Here is an 18,455-nt window from a genome sequence, read left to right as displayed (position 1 = left end):
AACATTTTTTTAACAAGTACACTGAACCAGGAGATATACCATACCATAGTTTAATTCATATTTTAAACATATTTTTAATGTGTAGTAAGTGAGATTAGCTTGATGGTTTGAGACATGAAAACTGCAATGTGGACGCTTTATTTTTGTTCTGTAATTATTATAAACTCTCATTGTCCAATGCACACTGTCAAATACAACAGAAAACAATCAATCCAGCCCAGGTTATTATCACACTACTGTAAAAACAAAAAAACTTCCTCTACTTGTTTCATTGCTTTTGAGATGAGCTTCTGGTTGTTTGCGTTAACAGTCACATGACAAATGCTTAGCATGCCTTTTCATTTGATTCAGTTGATGGGTTATAGTGAAGTATTTAATCCGTAGTTTCTTTGTATTTACCTACTTATTTACCAGTGGTTATTACCAAATAATATACTACTATGTACCATGTATTTACAGGGTGAATACTTGGTAATTAGGGGACTGTAAAAGAGGAAGGGTTACCCGCGAGGGAAGTAATGTATCGATGAAGACAGCTAGACATGTGACAACCATCTAACCAGCCTGCAAATTCCTGGATCTACATGTAGGCTAGGAAGATGCCTGCTCACAGAGCCAGCAGCTGCCTGCAGCTTTTCCATCCCATGCAGTGACAATAAAACGCTGTCGGCGCTCAAACTGGGCTCCGAAGCTGGACGGATGGATGGATGATAACTACAGTCCAACTTTTCAGAAAGTGATGAGCACAAAACAGGCCGAAGTTAGACTTACTGACCAGAATCCAGGATGTAGGAATCGGAATAAGGCATAGGTCCAGGACGGAGGATGTTTTTATTTTATTCTGACATGAGCTGAACTGCAACCAGGAACTTTTTAAAAATAATGTATATTCAAATAATGTTATTTTTTAGTTGTCTAGTTTTTTAGTTGTCTAGTTTGATTAATCGTTTAGTTCTAGTTAAGATTTATATATTGTTCAAATCAAAAGGGCTTTGAGATTTTAATATCAGTGAGTGATGTTCAGAGAAACAAAGGTTACCAAAAGACGCATCAATACAAATGAATGTACGACTGCTGAGGTTCAAACTTTGAATTGCAAATGCATGAAAATCTATTGTATCATGTATTTCTGATTTAGTTTTATGGGCACTAACCGAGCATCTATAACTAGAACGTCACAAAGACAATAAACAATTACTTACAGATGTGAAGGCCAGAAGTTCCTCTGCAGTCAGTTTGTGGACGGGGTTATTCTTCTGGAAGTCAGTGCTGCAAGACAACAGTGGGTCTTGGTCAACAGTATATACATGATCAAAACGACAACACTGAATGCTGATGTTTAGCAGGTATAATGTTTACCATGTTCACCATCTTAGCGTAGCTTGTTAGCATGCTACATCGTGAAATTGGCTAATGGTTCTGTGATTGTTAGGCTTCTTCAGGGGCAGGAACAAGATCGTGGACCCGTGGTTGATAACTTTGTGTCGTGGTGTGAGATGTGTCATCCCTTCACCTAAATGTGGCTAAAACTAAGGACTTGATTGCTGATCTGAGGAAGTCATCACTGTTGGGACTCACCACTTTCAATGGTGGTTGAGCTGGACTCACGACAAAGTGAGATGCCTCCTTAACATCTGGGCTGAAGATGATGACAGCGTATTCCTCGAAATGCCTGCATTAATAAATGATTTAATACCCGCTGTCTCTACTAAAGTTTGCTGATATGTGCTCCAGATCAACACCAACATGAACCGAATCTGACGGTGCTCCATGATTCATGATATCCAGCTAGAAAATCAGGAGCGGCTTATTGTCTCTATTGTCTCTTTACCTGCCAACTGCCTGATAAATAATCAAATGACATTTCCACCACATGAGTTTTGTTTGCAATTTCTGGACCGTTTGAGTTTTTGACTGTCTTCGTATTGGTTCGATTCAGGAACCGGACCTTTAGGTGTGAGCCCGACCTTAGATCAACTGATTTAACGGAGTGCTGCAGAAACAGTACTGAGGTCTGAGGTAGAGGACTTACCAAACGCCCAGGATGACGGCCTGCTCCTCAACGCTGAGGTCAGGCAGCTCATGTTGATCTGGCTCCTCTAAATTGATCTTATCCAGCACGGTTTCATCACCAAGACTGTAGTCCTGTAAGCACATGGAAACACACACTGAGTCAGATGTGTACATACATGCTGCAGCCACATATATACACATATACTGTATATATATATATATATGTAAAGCATCAATGACCAACAAAATACTACAGAGTGCAACACCGAAGCTGCCATTTGCGGCCCCATTTTGTATCATTCAAGCAGAGCTCAACAGTCAGTCATCTGAACAACAAAAGGTTCAATAGTAAATGAAGTATCAAAAAAATAGCAAGTTGGAAAGAAGACAAACAGAGCCCATACCTTGGGCAGGCTGGCCTGAGGTGTGGGGGTGAGAATGGCCTCATCATCCATCTGACCGGGCTGGTCCTGCTTTCTCTCGACCTCAAGAATGAGCTGAGCCAGGTACTTTTGCTGGAAATGGGTCCGTTTGCCAAGAGCACCTAGATTGCCCAGATACAATCGGCTGTTACATTCAATCAAGTTATCACTAAGGCTTGATAAATATGGGCTCACGCCAGGTTCACAATGGACGCGGAAGTGCCGCGCTGTCAATTGTTGCGCGAGAAGTAGCCTGGCCGATCACGCCAGAAACGCATTTCTACGCTCCACAAGCGATTCTGCTCTGTCTGTCTGTCTGTCTGTCTGTCTGTCTGTCTGTCTGTCTGTCTGTCTGTCTGTCTGTCTGCCTGCCTGCCTGCCTGCTCGTTGCGCTCGCTCTCTGTTTAGACACGACTAACAAATATGTGGAATAAGTAGCCTAAACGACAATGACAAACGAATGTTACAATATTGCAACCCTAGTTCTAGAAGCAGATGCGGAGCCCTCTACTGGGTAATCTCTCTTCCAATCATGAGGCATTCAACCACTAATGATTTACGTAGACTACCTGAATATATGCGGACCCCAAGGTATATAAGGCAGCACAAATCGCTTTCTGTCATCCTACACTCTCTTCAGCGAGCAGTGCAGGAGCCCTTGTTAGAGGGCTCCGCCTGTGCTTACAGAACTAGGGTTATAATATCGTGACCCCCTCTACTGGAATCTATCACAACACATCACACGACCTGCGGCTGCAGAATCGGATTACTCATTTGGCTGATGCTACGGTCCAGAATGTTGGTCTGAGACGGCGGGGGCATCAGGCAGGCTAGCTGCACTCCCAGTTGAAATAACTAAGGCTTCCTGCTCTCTGACCAGCCCGTTGACTCGGGTGGGCAGCGATGCCCTTGTGAAGGGGAGCATGCTGGGTAGATGCCTCCGTGCAAACGTACACCGTGGGGAACTTGAAACTCCAGGAGAACAGCAGGGAGAGGGAAAGGAAAATCGAAAGCATTGGCGAGCATATTGCAATATGCATATTTTATCATTCATCAGAATCAGATTATTTATATCATATTTAATATATAATTTATAGTGTTTATCACTGTGTTTTATTGCCAGGTTTGTCGAAACGATTGCTGAAGATCACAAGCCGAAGCTCCGCGCCACTGCCAGTCCTGTGTGAACAGCCCAATTGGTTTACGGGGGCGCCAAAAGGACGTGAGCAGCACTTCTCCGAAAGTCGTGGCGCTACGCGCCAGTGTGAACCTGGATGTTCGGAGGGTCATTACCGGGTATGAAGGCCTCCTCTTATGAATTTTTAATAAGTCATTCAATTATCCTCCAATACCAGATGATGCTGTACTCTACATACCAGTCGTGTTGATATTAAGCCCCGAGAGCTCCTGGGCCTTCTTGATGTGTTCCTTGGCTGGCTGGTAATCATAGTAGGTCAGACTAATGTAGACACACTCCAGGTGGAATTGGATAGCCAGGTTTCTCTGCTTCGACAACAGAGACTCGCATTTCAGCACTGTGAAAGGGAACAGAGAAGAATTACAATTTTTTCGACATGTAGGATTATGGACCGCCTCTCTTATCAGTCATGGACTGCTTTGCTTTAGAATACCTTTTTTTTTTTTTGCATTTAAACAAGCACTTAAAGCACTCAACAAAAAACAAACAAACATACTACTATTGCAATATTAGCGAAAAATACAAATATTGCAATAATAATAAATTATTGAGCTTTGATTTTTTTTTATTATTTATGACCAATGTTTGTGTACTTTATGAGATACTGCATGGTTTAGCTCCACCACCCCTTAAACTATTTATTCTAACAGCTCATAGTGAAGTCAGACAAACAGGATCGTCGACGAGGGGAGACGGGAAATATAAAACATTGATCCACAACATTTACTCGAACTGCTTTTTCAGTTACAGAAACTAAACAGTGGACTAATCTCCCTCCAGATATTAGAGGAACGTTCAAAAAGAGTCAGAGGCTACTCTTTCCCTTGCCACTACCTGCTGCTCTGCAGCCGCTCTGTGAGTGTGACTGTCTGGCTGGCGAGTGAGGTATGCCCACTGGCGATAGTGGAGCTTTTTTAACTTCAAAAGGGCAGATAATCACAGGTTCCCATTAATATAATGGACATTTGAGTTGTGATATTTAAACAAACCATCTGTCAACAGAGAAATAAAAGCCTCTTGTCTGAGCTGCAGCTCATAGCAGTCTGTGAGAGTTACTGCCCGGCTGGCCAGGTAGCAACCCCCACAGGCCTTGGCTTGCTGTCACGGCAGTGTTGTTTGTTTAATTCACCATCAATTTTCGTAAAACTTCCAATATTCGAAATCTACACAGTTGATTTCTTGCCTCAAAAATTCTCCGAAGTGAATTTAATGATGAAATAGCTACGAAAAATGTAAAAAACACGTGCTATTTTTTGGCCGCTGTTGTTGTGACCATAGACTGTACTGTTGGCGTAGGCGAGGTAGACTGGTCCGATGCATATTGGAGATTTTTTCCAAATCAGCACAACATCTGGGTATTTTTGGCATACTGAAGATTTGCTTTTGTTTGCATACTGGATTCTATATGCTACATTTTGGCCAAATCAGTACGTACTATTAGTAAAGTATGCAGTTTCAAATACAGCCATCCTCTTTCATTAATGATAGTTTGCCCCGCCCCGACACTGAAGCACACTTATTGTTTTTTTGCCGTATCGAACTTGCAGCGAACCGTGACTCCTAAACCCGTATGAACTGAACCGTGACGTCTGTGTACTGTTACACCCCTAGTGCAGGGATGTTCACATCATAGTGTTCACGGACCTTTGTCGATGCAGCTGTGGGCCAAGCTGAGGAGCTGCGGAGAACAGGCCTCCAGGATTTGCTGGTGCAGGCTGATGTAGCGCAGGGTCCACCAAGACAGCAGCTAGAAAATACACAAGAAAAAAAAAAGAGAAAGAGAAACTAATTAGAACGTGAGAATAAATGACAAAACCTTTCAGTCCATAAACTGAATTAAAATGAGAATTCATCTCGGAATTTTGAGGACGTTTCCACAACTTAAACAAAAACATTGAGCAAGATTGGTGATGTTTGGACAAACTAAATTGATTTATGGCCAAATTTGCACCTATGGAGCGATTTCTAAATAGTTTTAAAAACTTGGTTATAAAACATGTCCTGCGAGTTTTGTATTGATTGGACAAATTTCTGATGTATAGTCTTAATTTATAGCACCCTCTAGTGGTCGATTTATATGAAATTTCAGGGTATGTTTCAGGTATTCTTGTGGACATATCTTGCAAGTTTTGAGATGATGGACCCAATGGTTGTGGAGTTAGGTCTATTGATGTGCTGAGCCACGCCATTTTGAAGTTCATTGATGAATATCTTCAAAACGCAAAAAATTTAAAAACTAGTCATGAAAATCTAGGGGCTCTTGAGGCTTTTTTATAGAACACATAAGAGCTGCACGTCAAATTTCAAGTCAACCAGACTTATGGTGTGATGAGGCCGGCCTTTAAAATGTATCGCCTTTTCTGCTGTCAAATATAGCGCCACCATCAGGCCATTTGGGATCATATTTTATGTGAAGCATTACAACATCATGGCCATGAACTCGTAGACTTAGTTCCCTAGTTGACTTCGTAATTTTGTAGATTGTTGTAGTTTTTACTGTTGCTTAAGATAGCACTTTATTGGTATGGGTGAACTACCATTTTTCTTTAATAATCTTTTCTCCTGTTTCTGCTGTATCCTACGGAGCCAGATTCAGTGACTGTTTGTTTTGTTCAGGGTTAATCAGTTTGTTTGAGAGGATCGATTATTTTGGCCTTTGTTCACCCTGAGTTATATCGTTTCATTTTATCGTTTGTCAACTTGAGTTTAAGTAATAAATCTTTTTTTTTTTAGTTTTTTTTTTACTTAACTTAAAATGAAGTCCTGAGACTGCAGTTTGGGGACCGGGGAGGGAACGTCCTTTATACTTTTATGTTGCGTTCCTACCTCCCTAAATATAATCAGGGTAAATTTCTAGATACAATCTGGATACGAGACGCATTTTAATGCCAGGTGTAAAATGGTCTAAGGCGTTTATATCAAATAGGTATATATATCTTACAATAGAAATTTGTTATTTTCACCGTGATGTCAATAATACAACATACTCTGAGCTCAGAAAGAGTCTCAGGTTAATAAATAAACATAAAATGCTGCTCGAGGCCCCTTCAGCACAAATAAAACACCGACATCCAGAGGGCTGTATGCTGGAGTCGAGTGCTGACCACGCATTAAAAAACAGCCAACTCCCTTGCTTTTTGGGGTCTGACCAGAACACAATGCGGCAGGGAGAAAAAAAACAAACATGTTATGTCTTGCAGCCATGTTAGTGCTATATAATATTTCCTCTTACAGCAAAACCCCCTTTACCCCTTGTACCCTCCTGTTCTCGTTCAGCGCTGGGAGAGTAGAAGTGAACCGTGTAAGAATCTTATGTGCGTGTCAGGGAGGATATCTCCTGCCTCATTTCCGATGCAAGATGACCCCGTCCTCTGTGGCACGGTTACATGGAGGTTTAATTGTCTGTCTCACTGATTCAAAATCCTCCAGCACACACACACACACACGCACACGCACACCCGCTCTAACTAAGCATGTTCACATATATATTCATGGTGTCAGCAGCATACACATATACACCTGTCTCCTGACCGGCAAAGCTTCCCTTTCTCCTTCCATATTTACTGTTTACTGTGCAGTGAGCTATGAGCGGCTGCCAGAGGGGGTTGGAATATGGATGAAGAGAGTTGGGTATAGGAGAGGAGGGTGAAAAACATCATCTGGAGGGAGCGGTGTTATGTTATGAGTCACGCACTTCAAACTGAGTTGGTAATCTTGAGAAACTAGCAAGAGTACGCTAGAAACAGCCCAGCGCTGCCAACTCTTCTCCAATGAAAGTAGCCAGCAGCACTGGCTCCAAAAAAGTCCCTGAATCTAGCGAAGAAAGTCGCCAAGTTGGCAACACCGCCAGCCCGTCCCTTCAGGCCTCCCTCCAAAGACACTCCCCCACTACTATCATAATGAAAGTAAACAACGAACAGCTTGTGGAAGACTCCAGTGACTCCAATGATGTTTGACTGAATGAAACAAAAAGACGGGCTTATTACAGTCCCGTGACGGCCCCAGGTACCAGGTTTTTGTCAGAGCATATTATTTACTGATTGCTGTCGGAATGTAAGGAGAATTTCAATCAAGCAGCGATGATCTGGCCCCTCGCATCTCTGCGCACGTCAGAGGTATTGGCAGTATGCCGGTTGAAGCGTCTCTGCATTTCCGTGGCATATTGTACATTTCTGAACCTCTTCCTGTATCCGATATGCAGGGTTAGAGAACATGCTCTGAACATGCATTATGTTGCTCTTTAATCAAGTGTAGATCACACAACGTATATTTCAGGTAAATCGGATGTTTGTCACATAACGCTGACTTCCTGTTGCCAGTAGGTGGTGCTGCAACTATGTGTCAATACCGGCATGTAGACGTCCTCAGGCCTGGACTGCTATGAAGTAGGTCAAGTTTAGGAGCAGATTTGACCAAGTACAATTGGTTGTTTAATGGTGAATCATGTAAATTCTTCGCCAAAGCACCGTTTCGCTGCCCTACTCTGGTGAAGATTTTCAAGCCCGTCTCACCTGACTACACCCAGCATCACTAATGGGAGCGGTTGTGGACAGAAGTGTTATTTGGACCTTTAACCACACCCAACTGTGATGTCACCGGGTGAAAAGTCACCAGTTAGAATCTCACGCACACTGTTAACTGTAACTGTTGGCACTACGAGGCCGACTCACACAAAAGACTAAAATGACCTCTTACTAGATACTATAGCATTATCAATGATAAAATGTTCTTTACCATTAAACAAAATAACCTTAAAAAAATAATTCATCATGAAGAGGTGTTTGTGACAGAAAGGACAGTCTTACCTGGAGGCTGTCCATCTTGGAGGAGCACTTGGTGAGAATGACCCGGGCCAGCAGGAGGAGGAAGGGGTTGGCCACCAGGCTGTACACGGACTCCCCATCCAGGAGCAGGCTGGAGTGGATAGACTCAACCACGGTCCGGGGCTGCCAGTCAAAGATACGCACGTTTTAGTTAAGTTCTGTAACCGCAGCTGTTAGGATTAGGATTCTATGAAGGAGCCGTAGTTACGGAGGAAACAAAAAGCTTTGAGTGTAGCCTCGGGCTGAAACAATTCCTCGAGTAACTTGAGTACTAAAAATCATCTATGCAAATCCTTTGCATTGAGGCTTTGTTTAATATATGAATATTATTTGTAAAATTCATGTGTTTGCATTTAACAGAATGTAATATGGCACTGAAATGCATTAAATGGGGGAAATCAATTGGTTGTTTTACATTTATTTTAGCTCCTTAATAAAGCAAAAGTATTTGTAAAGTATTTTTTATCCGATTAATCAATGGAATAATTGGTAGAATACTCAATTACTGAAATAATCGATAGCCCTTGTATAGCCTGATCAATACTGGTTATATTTTTTAGGCCAGTACTGAAAATTCTAAATCAGTTTGAAATAAGTTGAAAAGTCAGCTCGTCATTGCTCTCTATAACAATGACAATGTTTTTAAATGACCTCAACCTTAGTTTGGCATTCCTGTGCTGCAATTTCTTTCATACCGATATAGCTGCAAAATATCGACTGGAAGGGAAATTCCTTCGATCAGGCTCAACGTAATCATGTGAACTTCCTCGTGCATAATGTAACTGTGTTAACTTCCCTTGTGTTTGATCAGGCTGAATCCTGTACAAAGTAACATTAGACTGAATGAATCTTGGCCTGATTGCCTAAACTAACCTGATATTAACATGCGTCCTGAGTGATCCGATCACGAGTGGACAGCTCTAAGTACAGGTGTGAACGCACTCGAGACGCATTGAGATCCGATCTCTCAGACCACATTCGGAGGTGGTCTAGGCCTCGTATGGCCACATTCTTTTAGCAGTGTGTACGCAATGTGTCCTGGATCACACTGAAGGATGGATCTGCGGGGTCTCACTGCGCTCCTCATGCGAACAGACAGGCAGACGCGAGCGCTCATCTGCCTTGTCTGAAAGGGAGAGGAGATAAAAGCTACGGACGCTTTGTATCCAGGGTCAATTTATACTGAAGTGCTCATAACTGTCTTATAATCTAACAATAAACGCATTTATAATGCTATTATTAACACTTATAGTCTTATCAACACATTGCTAATAAGCATCTTAAAAGGACTTATAAGGGCCTTATTACCTATTAACACTTATTACGTAACCTTAATATAAAGCATTACCTCATTTACTTATTTATTTATGTCTATATCGTCTTACTTTTCTATACATTTTTGACTAATGCTGAAATTGCTTATGCAATACGCGTTTATGACCGAGTTTATCTCTTGGTTGCTAGATGAATTAAATCCACATGACGATGGCTGTGCCATGTTTTGTCCTGCCTTTCACCTGCGCCATCATGCATGTACGGGAGACCTGCTTTATAACACGGACTCCATGGTGTGACAGCACAGATAAATCATTGATGTCAACGGAATTACTTTGATAAAAGAAATGGCTGTCTCTTCTGGGGTAATGGCTGTGTGAAACACACCATTCAGCCGTCAGCGGTGCGGCGCCTGGAGGAAGCAATCTCCTCAACCCGGTGTAATTAGGACCCCAGGGAGGAGGCTTCATTACTGGAGACTTCTCCTGCACCGTGCCCGTCTAAAGCTCTCTCTGGTTCTACTCTAATGCTTCAAATATTAAAAATATATATAATAAACCACGGATAAAAAAAAAAAAAAGAAAAGGTAGGAAACGGGTTTATCATCATTTATAATGATAAATTATAATCAAGTGAAATAAGTATCTCAGTAAGTACTAGGTGGTCGAGAGGATGTCACTATTTTCTTGTAATTTGGGGTTTATTTCCATGATGAGATGGTATCATCATACCTGAGAGGAGAGCAGGGCCGGAGGCAGCAGGTCAGAGATATGGATGGAGACGGGAGGACCGGTCCAGTTACTCTGGGCAAACAAGTGGAGGCAGGACGCAGCCAGGGCCATCACTGCAAGCTCCCTGCAGCAGGAGAGACAAGATTTCAACTTTATTAGATTCATCATATACGTACAGGTATGTATTTAACCCATCCTTAGGAGCAGTTCAGCTCAAGGACACTCGACAGGAACTGAGGATTGAACCACCAACCTCAAGGTTAAAGGACAACCACTCTACCCACTGAGCTATAGCTGAAGACACACGCTAGACTTAGTGGACAGAAACACTGGAGAGAAAGAGAGAATATCTAAAGAATTCAGAAAAATATTCACGTAACACAAGTTTATAGGAAGGCACAGTGACTAAAGTGTCTTTTTCTAGCTGCCTCACTCTCCAGGCAATTAGAGGGTTTAAAAAAAACAAAAAACAGGTAACGACCAGCGACATGCTTTACTGCCTTTCTATTAGGCTGAGGAAATGATGGGAAGTGATAGAAGAGTGGAAAAAGGATCCAATCGGAGGGAGAGCAATATATGCTGCATTCAACATTTACTCGCAGGCAGCTCTCCCCTGAGAGCGAGAAGGGAGATTTTAAGCGGTCCTTATTAAAAATTAATAATTCACACAACAAAAAGAATGGAGGCGGTGAAAGGAGAACAAACAAGCACTCTTGAACAGAACAGCTCTGGGCTACGCTCACAGTGGAGACACTCTTATTTACCTATTTATTGTTATCATTAATATTTCTGAAATCGCAAGTAGTTAGCAGTTAAAAATCATGTCAATAATTTAAAGTTCATATTTTTTCATTTGGAAAAGAAAGAGTGGGGCATGTCTGTGCTGTATATGTCTTTGACTGTCTTTTGTAGCAGTGGTTTTAAAAAAATAACAGCATGACATTAGCAGGTAACTTTTGAAGCTGTTACGATATACATTGATCATCTGATGTTCTGGTGTCCCTCCCTGCTGTATTACCTGTTGGTCTGGTCATCGTTGGCGCCACCAGTAAGGTACAGCAGGACCCGTTTCTCCAGGTAGGCCTCGATGTCCTCCCCCTCGCTGCAGCTTCCGTCTCCGGTGAGCAGATCTAACACCTGAGGACTCAGCAGAACTGCCTCAAAGTCCCCCTTCATCAAGGACTCCAGCAGACAGCCCGCCTCTGGAAGAACGCAGCTCAGAGTGAGTTCACATTTAAAGCGCGTGCTTACTCATTTAGTTCAATTCATGTGATCACATGTTCCACAAGTTCACCAATAACCGTCAATTATGATGCGCACACATACTGTACATACACTTCCACTCGTTACTGCTATCACCTTCACCAGCTACCCTATTCATCTGAAGAGTGCTGCAGGAACGAGTCCTAAAACACGGAAATGAGTCCGCATTTTAGGACTTCCCGTTCCCTCGTCAATTTTTCTTCTGGGGAAGCATGACCCTGAACCCACCCCCACCCCCACCCAGAGGGTCCGAGGTCCACCCAAGATAGTCTCATAGAATCCTGGTTGGTACCACCTACTGTACACCACATTTTGAGCCAGGAAAAACCCCTGAGTTAGTCTGGAGCCCTGATAAAAAGAACTACAATCACTCTGCAATTGTGCAGCATTCATTCAAAAATATAACTTAATTAAAGGTGTGGTCGGTAGGACTTGAGAGCATCTAGCGGTGAGGTTGCAGATTGCAACCAACTGAAGCTTCACCCGTGTGCCAAGTGTGTAGGAGAACTACGGTGGCCGACATGAAAACGTGAATGTCCCTCTCTAGAGCCGGCGTTTGGTTCAACCGTTTTGTGCTACTGTAGAAACATGGTGGCCATGAAGAGGATCCGCTCTGTATGCAGAAGCGGCTCATTCTAAAGGCAAAAAAAATCCAAATCGATTCTTATTTTCAAGTGACTGTACATTAAAGAAAACATACTTATTAATATTACATTCTATTTCTGCCAATAGATCCCTCTAAATGCTACACACTGCTCCTTTAAAAAGGTCCCATATTGTAAAAAGTGAGATTGTCATGTCTGTTATAGTATAAAGCAGGTTTAAGTGCTTTATAAATACTGTGAAAGTATTGAAACGTTCAATATACGGAGAAATACACAGCCCGTATTCAGAAATTGTGCGTTTGAAACAAGCCGTCAGAATTTCTGTCCATTTGTGATGTCACAAATCTACAATATTTAGACCATTACACGGTTTTAAACTTAAACATTCTTAATGTGTCCCAGTTTATTTCCTGTTGCAGTGTATGTGAATGACATCAGCTGACAGGAAGTAAACATGGACCCAAACTGTTGCCCAGCAAAGCAATTCCGTTACAATTCCGTTGAAATGAGCTAAAACGGAGCGTGTCAGACAGAGGGTGACTACAGGCATATTCAGGCAGACAGTACGAGGAAAATAAGGGGATTTTTTTTAACATCACAGCATGTAAACATGTTCTAGTAGAAACACAAAATAAAAGTATGAACCTGAAAATTAGCATAAAATGGGACCTTTAAAGCCAGAGAAAACATCCGATATGTACCACCTTTAGTCACGTTTGAAACCATCTCCCGAGATTTCATGTCAAAAAGTAAAGCTCTGTAGGCCTTAAAAATAGGGAGCAGGTTGTATGTCAAAATAACGATCAAGTCCAAGTGGACAACAGTGGTGTAACAGGCTTTTAATCAAGAGCATAGAGAAAACAGCGGTGTTAATAGAATTAGTCTAATTTCCTAAAGAAAGTGGCAGGCCATTAAGCTCTAGCCAACTTGACGATCCATCTCCCCACATTTGTCTAATCTTCTCATGAAGTCAATGATCATATTGAACCATTCCACAAAGACGAGGCGTACAGTTTAGCTGGGGTTCTTAGCTGCATGACGAAGCCTGGCTAACTCGACACACAGTCTAATCGTCTCCATGACTCCAAAATAAGGAGAGTACTGACAAAAGAAACAGCTTCAACCCTCCTCCATGATTGTCTTTCCTTTTCGATCTCTTTAAATCCGAGGGAACGATGTCCAGCCAATCTCCACACAACTCGGCATGCCTTGAATGCTAAAACTAATATGCAATCTCTTCTGCTGGTTCGGGAATTCAAACTATTTCCAGCTGACTGGCGCAGCTTCATGGACGGCATTTAAACGTATTACAAAACACCATCTCTGACGCCAAAATCTGCTCTGCTGCTATCTCTCCATGCAGTGGATGGATGTTGGGTTTTTAAAATCAGGGAAGAAAGGAAACTTTGTCCCAACTTTAATCCTGTTTACTTTCAATATATCAAAATGTCTCTGAAAGTATCAGCAGACTGCAGATTATAAAGGCTCCTGTGCTGTAAAAAAAAGATTTTTTTTGCAGATTACCTGTTTTAGCTACAAAATGAGAGTTAACAGCCTAATCTGGGTGAATGTGCGCTGCACAGTGAAGAATATCGTTGCGATGAGAGAGATGAATGTCTGTAGCATTAAATATAAAACATAATGGATGGTAGATAGGCTACAGCTGCTGTATCACAAGTTAATCTGAGCGGTCACAGTTTGCTACAGTAGCCATCTCCACGCTGCTGCGGTGGAGCTGGGTGTAAAGTTTAAACAACAGACTGTATGTTTCACCTACAGGCTTAGGCCACTTAAAGCTGAAGTAGGCGATATTTGAGCAAATATGATTAAAAAACGGTATTTTTATAAAACGGTCGCTATAATGGACTGTAATGCATGAAACAGTTAATCTGAAAAAAATCATGTTCCTCTGTGTCCTCCGGTGCTCCTAACGGCATCTGCAAGATTTCACAGACTGGAGGAAAACAAGCAGTCAGAGCCGATATGAGGTCGGCTGCCCATCTACTGTCTATGAGAGCCGGCTGTCAATCACTTGTGAACTCCGACCAAACAGTCAAACTTGGCAGCGCTGATCAAATATGAATCAATATTCTGTTACTGTAATGTCTATTTCTCTCCTCAAATGTTTTCAGAATCATCTTGTAGTGTACTGTTTGGCTGTAAAATGAGAAAGTTTGTGACCCTGCAGCCATGTTGAAATCTGTGGAAACATGACCGGAGCACAGCCAATAGGAACGCTCTCTCTCTGAATTGACCTGTGATTGGTCAAAGTCTCCCGTCACAGGCTAGTTTTTTTTAAAGCCTGAACACAGAGCCATGAGGAGGAAAAAAGTATAGTTTTCTCTCAGAACTCTTGAATTACAATATGCTGAAAGGTTATTATGGATTTTTTGCCCAATGATGCCAAAAATATTCTGCCTACTGAAGCTTTAATTCAGCCACCAGTTCATCTCGCTCACCGGCTCTGCTGACACATGTGAGCGCGACGCGGCTCCACAACCAGAGTAATGACATGAAGACGTCACAACTCCAGCGGTGAAGTCTGTCAGAGAAACATCAAGCTGTCTTATTAGTGGACACATAGTCCTGAATAACGACACAGTCCTGCATAACGACAGGACAACGAACCGGGCAGCCAGCTCGCAGGACTGCGGTCTGACTTTGAGAGAAGATTTGGGAGAACTAAAGCTAATATTAATCAAACAACTGCATTTTATTTCAATTTACATTAACCCAAATTACAATATATACATGCCGAATAGAAAAGACACTCACAACATATAAAATCGCTATCAAGTATTAACCTGTCATGAGATATCTAACGGTACTGGTGCTCATCAGTTAATATTGACGAAAACGTGAATGAGGTCTGGCATGACGTTCACACACAGACCGCTCTGACAGCTCAGCAGTTATTATATTATTATTAATTCATATTAACTGAAGCGGAGCTGTGTGGTGACATAACAACAGACAGTCGGGTGTCTCACCTGCAGTACTGAAGACACTCTGCTTCCAGTCCGCTGCCTCGCTGGCTGTTAGAAAGCCCCGGAGGACCGGGACCTCGATCTCCATCTGCATCACCACCGCTTCTGGTCCTGGTTCTGGTCCTGGTCCTGCTTCTGGTTCTGGTTCCGGCTAAAGACAAGTGCCTCCAGTTGTTGCCTCCTCCAGTGTGGACGGGCCGAGATGATGAAACCCTGTGATGAGTCTCTGTTCCTAGCAGAGCCGGTGGGTGTTTGTCAGTCTCAGGTCTGATGTGATGTTTGTTTCCATGTGGTGCGAGCGGCATCAGTGAGCAGCCATGACAGACGCGCATTGCATTGTGGGAGAACTAGTCAAATGAGAAGTGGCGCAGGGCTGCCATGAGGGCTGCTGGGGATTTTCAAAGTAAAGGCATGATAGATGATGTAGGTGGGGACGCGATGACTGCAGTCACTGTTGGCTCTGTTTGATGGCATATTTAACTGTTACACACCGGGACGAATAAACTACACGAAAATCCCAAAATACTTGCCTTTAATTATTATGTATGTCAAGGGGGTTTTATTGTGAAAGGTAATAACGGAAAGAGTGGATGTGGACTGCGCCAATTAACGTTTGTTGCGAAGTGAAAGCCAGATGTTCGTTCAGCTGCAACCAGAGACGAAGCTCCGCTGCTTTTTTTGACAACAGCCGATAGATGGTCAGAGTCCCTGGTTACAGTCTCATGGTTATACTGTATATAAAGAGACTGTCTGTAAACCATCATTTTTTAGTTAAATCAACTTCCCAGTAGGAACACTTTAAATAGCCCTCATTTAAAGGGACTGTAAGAATCAGAAACTGCTTGTTAACAGCGACACCTGTTGGCCATGCAGTCAGCAAAAGGAGGCTGCAGCAGGAAGAGTTAACTCTGTTTTGCAGGACGGGCTGCACTAGATAGAACTTTGCGGTTTTGGTGCTTCCGTGTAGTTTGTGTCTGAACAGCGTAGCTTCACATGAGCACACATGGGACACCGACCCGCAATGATTTATAAGAGTTTAAGAAGTTACAAAAACAGTAGGCTACCTTTTAAATCATGATGTCCTAAAAGTTGTAAAATGAACTAACAGCTGAATCCAGAGTTATTTTCCTCGCCATAATGAACGTGCATCAGACCCACAGGACTGCACCGCCCTGCACACTCATGACATATCCAGTTCTGTATAAGGGCTCAGAATATTATCTCCAGAATTGATAAAAATGATTTTTTTTAAAAATCCCTCCAAAATACCACATTAAGACACCAAGACCTTGGGGAACACCATAGAAAAAGCTGATTTGGGATCAAAAACCTTTGACATATGGAGATTTCTGCAAGAATTGCATTTTTCGGCATTTGGAGCACTTCTGTTGTGTAAACTGCTCAGAAACCCCCTCATTGTCAATCTAGCTAGGAAAGTCATCCATCCTCTGAACGCTGGTCTCTAGTTTGTGGCTGTAAAGTTTCATGAGGCTGTGATTATCCTAGAGGTCACCACAGGTCATTTTATACAGTGAGGTTAAGTTTCCAAGAAATGGTCTCACTACAATGAAATGTCTCCTATGGGGACTAACATCACACATTAATACAGTTTGGATCGTTGGGTCCACAAGAGTCTCAGCTTTACAGTGATACCCAATGTATGTAATTCCAAGACTGTTTAGGGACCCCAGTATGCAGAAATATTCAAACACCATTTTTAGAGCTCCGTGCCCGGCAGCATTGGCTCCTCCTCCGGCCAGAAGCAGAGCTTCACCTCGCTGCTCCGCCGACACCACGCTGCTGGAGGCCGAGGCCGTGTTGCTGGGCCTGCTGAAGGGAAGGGAGGCACTGGAGAACCTGAACCAGGATAAAGCGGGGCAACTTTCAGACCCTGCTGCAGTAATGAGGTTTTCTAAAGAGATTCTGGTGCTCGGAAACTCTACCGCTTTTATTCAAAATCAACACAAGATTTAAAGTAGCTTGAAGTAACTAACTTCACAATTCTGCCAAAAAAAAAAAAAATGCGACATTCATGCGCAATCAGTAATATACCCCAATCAGCCATAACATTAAGACCACTGACAGATGAAGTGAATGACATTGACTATCTTGTTACAATGGCACCTGGCAGTGGGGGGGAAATATTAGACAGCAAGTCAACATTTTTAACTTTGTGTTGGAAGCAGAAAAAATGGGCAACTGTAAGAATGTGAGTGACTTTGACGAGGGCCAAATAGTGCTGGCTAGACGACTGGGTCAGAGCATCTCCAGAACTACAGCTCTTGTGGGATGTTCCCGGTCTGCAGTGGTCAGGACCTACCAAAAGTGGTCCAAGGAAGGAGAACCGGTGAAACGGCGACAGGGTCAGACCCAAGGCTCATTGATGCACGTGGAGCGTGAAGGCTGGCCCGTGTTGTCCGATCCAATAGAAGAACTACTGCAGCTCAAACTGCTGAAAAAGTTAATGCTGGTTCTGATAGAAAGGTGTCTGAACACAGTGCATCGCAGTTTGTTGCGTATGGGGCTGCGTAGCCGCAGACCGGTCAGGGGGACCGTACTGATCTAATGTTATGGATGATAGGTGTATATGTCATTTTAGCAATAAAATAGGTTAAAAAAATTTTTATTTGGGTCTGGGAATACTTAAACTGAAAAATCAAACGATGCTACCACCGATGTACACCAACAAGCCCAGTAAACCCATCATCTCCATTACAGTGATGTTTGCCGACATGAAAACACTATATTTTTTGTCAAAGTAAGCTAGCATGGCTGTAGATTATTTATTTTTTTTATTCTAAGATTATTTTTTTCCTTTATATCATAAATATTTGAGGTTATAGAAAAAAGTTTTCGAGGTTGTCAAAAGACATTTGGAATACAAAGTTGTAACTCTTTCTGAAATAGCAGAAAAAGCAGCGTGTGTGTGTGTGGGGGGGGGGGGTTCTGGCACAACTTCACCTACTTCATGGAGAAGGGAAAGAACAGAACAGTCAGATGAATACACCAAACAAATGAATCCAAATACTGACAATGATGTGGGAGAGGGGGGAGATATCATGCAAGAGTGTTTTTTCTTTCACAAAGTATTCCCATCGGACACTGACAAGTCAGCATTATTGCAACCGCTTTGTTTTC

General features: G+C 42.5%; 1 protein-coding gene across 1 annotated transcript in view; it reads right to left on the bottom strand.

Annotated features, from left to right (window-relative positions):
• The window catches only part of ttc27 (tetratricopeptide repeat domain 27), a 35,719-nt gene extending 20,270 nt beyond the window's left edge, over positions 1–15,449 (bottom strand). Inside the window, exons 1-9 of the mRNA XM_074645655.1 lie at positions 15,321–15,449; positions 11,481–11,664; positions 10,463–10,586; positions 8,439–8,579; positions 5,278–5,380; positions 3,812–3,970; positions 2,418–2,557; positions 2,033–2,145; positions 1,203–1,269 (exon numbers count right to left, since the gene is read on the bottom strand). Coding sequence (XP_074501756.1) covers positions 1,203–1,269; positions 2,033–2,145; positions 2,418–2,557; positions 3,812–3,970; positions 5,278–5,380; positions 8,439–8,579; positions 10,463–10,586; positions 11,481–11,664; positions 15,321–15,411 — 1,122 coding nt within the window. The 5' untranslated portion in view covers positions 15,412–15,449. The remainder of the gene's footprint in view (positions 1–1,202; positions 1,270–2,032; positions 2,146–2,417; positions 2,558–3,811; positions 3,971–5,277; positions 5,381–8,438; positions 8,580–10,462; positions 10,587–11,480; positions 11,665–15,320) is intronic.
• Positions 15,450–18,455: the final 3,006 nt, after the last annotated feature.

This window comes from Sebastes fasciatus, chromosome 9 (genome assembly GCF_043250625.1).
Source record: "Sebastes fasciatus isolate fSebFas1 chromosome 9, fSebFas1.pri, whole genome shotgun sequence".
In the NCBI taxonomy this organism is placed as follows: domain Eukaryota; kingdom Metazoa; phylum Chordata; class Actinopteri; order Perciformes; family Sebastidae; genus Sebastes; species Sebastes fasciatus.
Note: the sequence above shows the minus strand (reverse complement) of the source record. Positions and strands in the feature narration are given on the sequence as shown.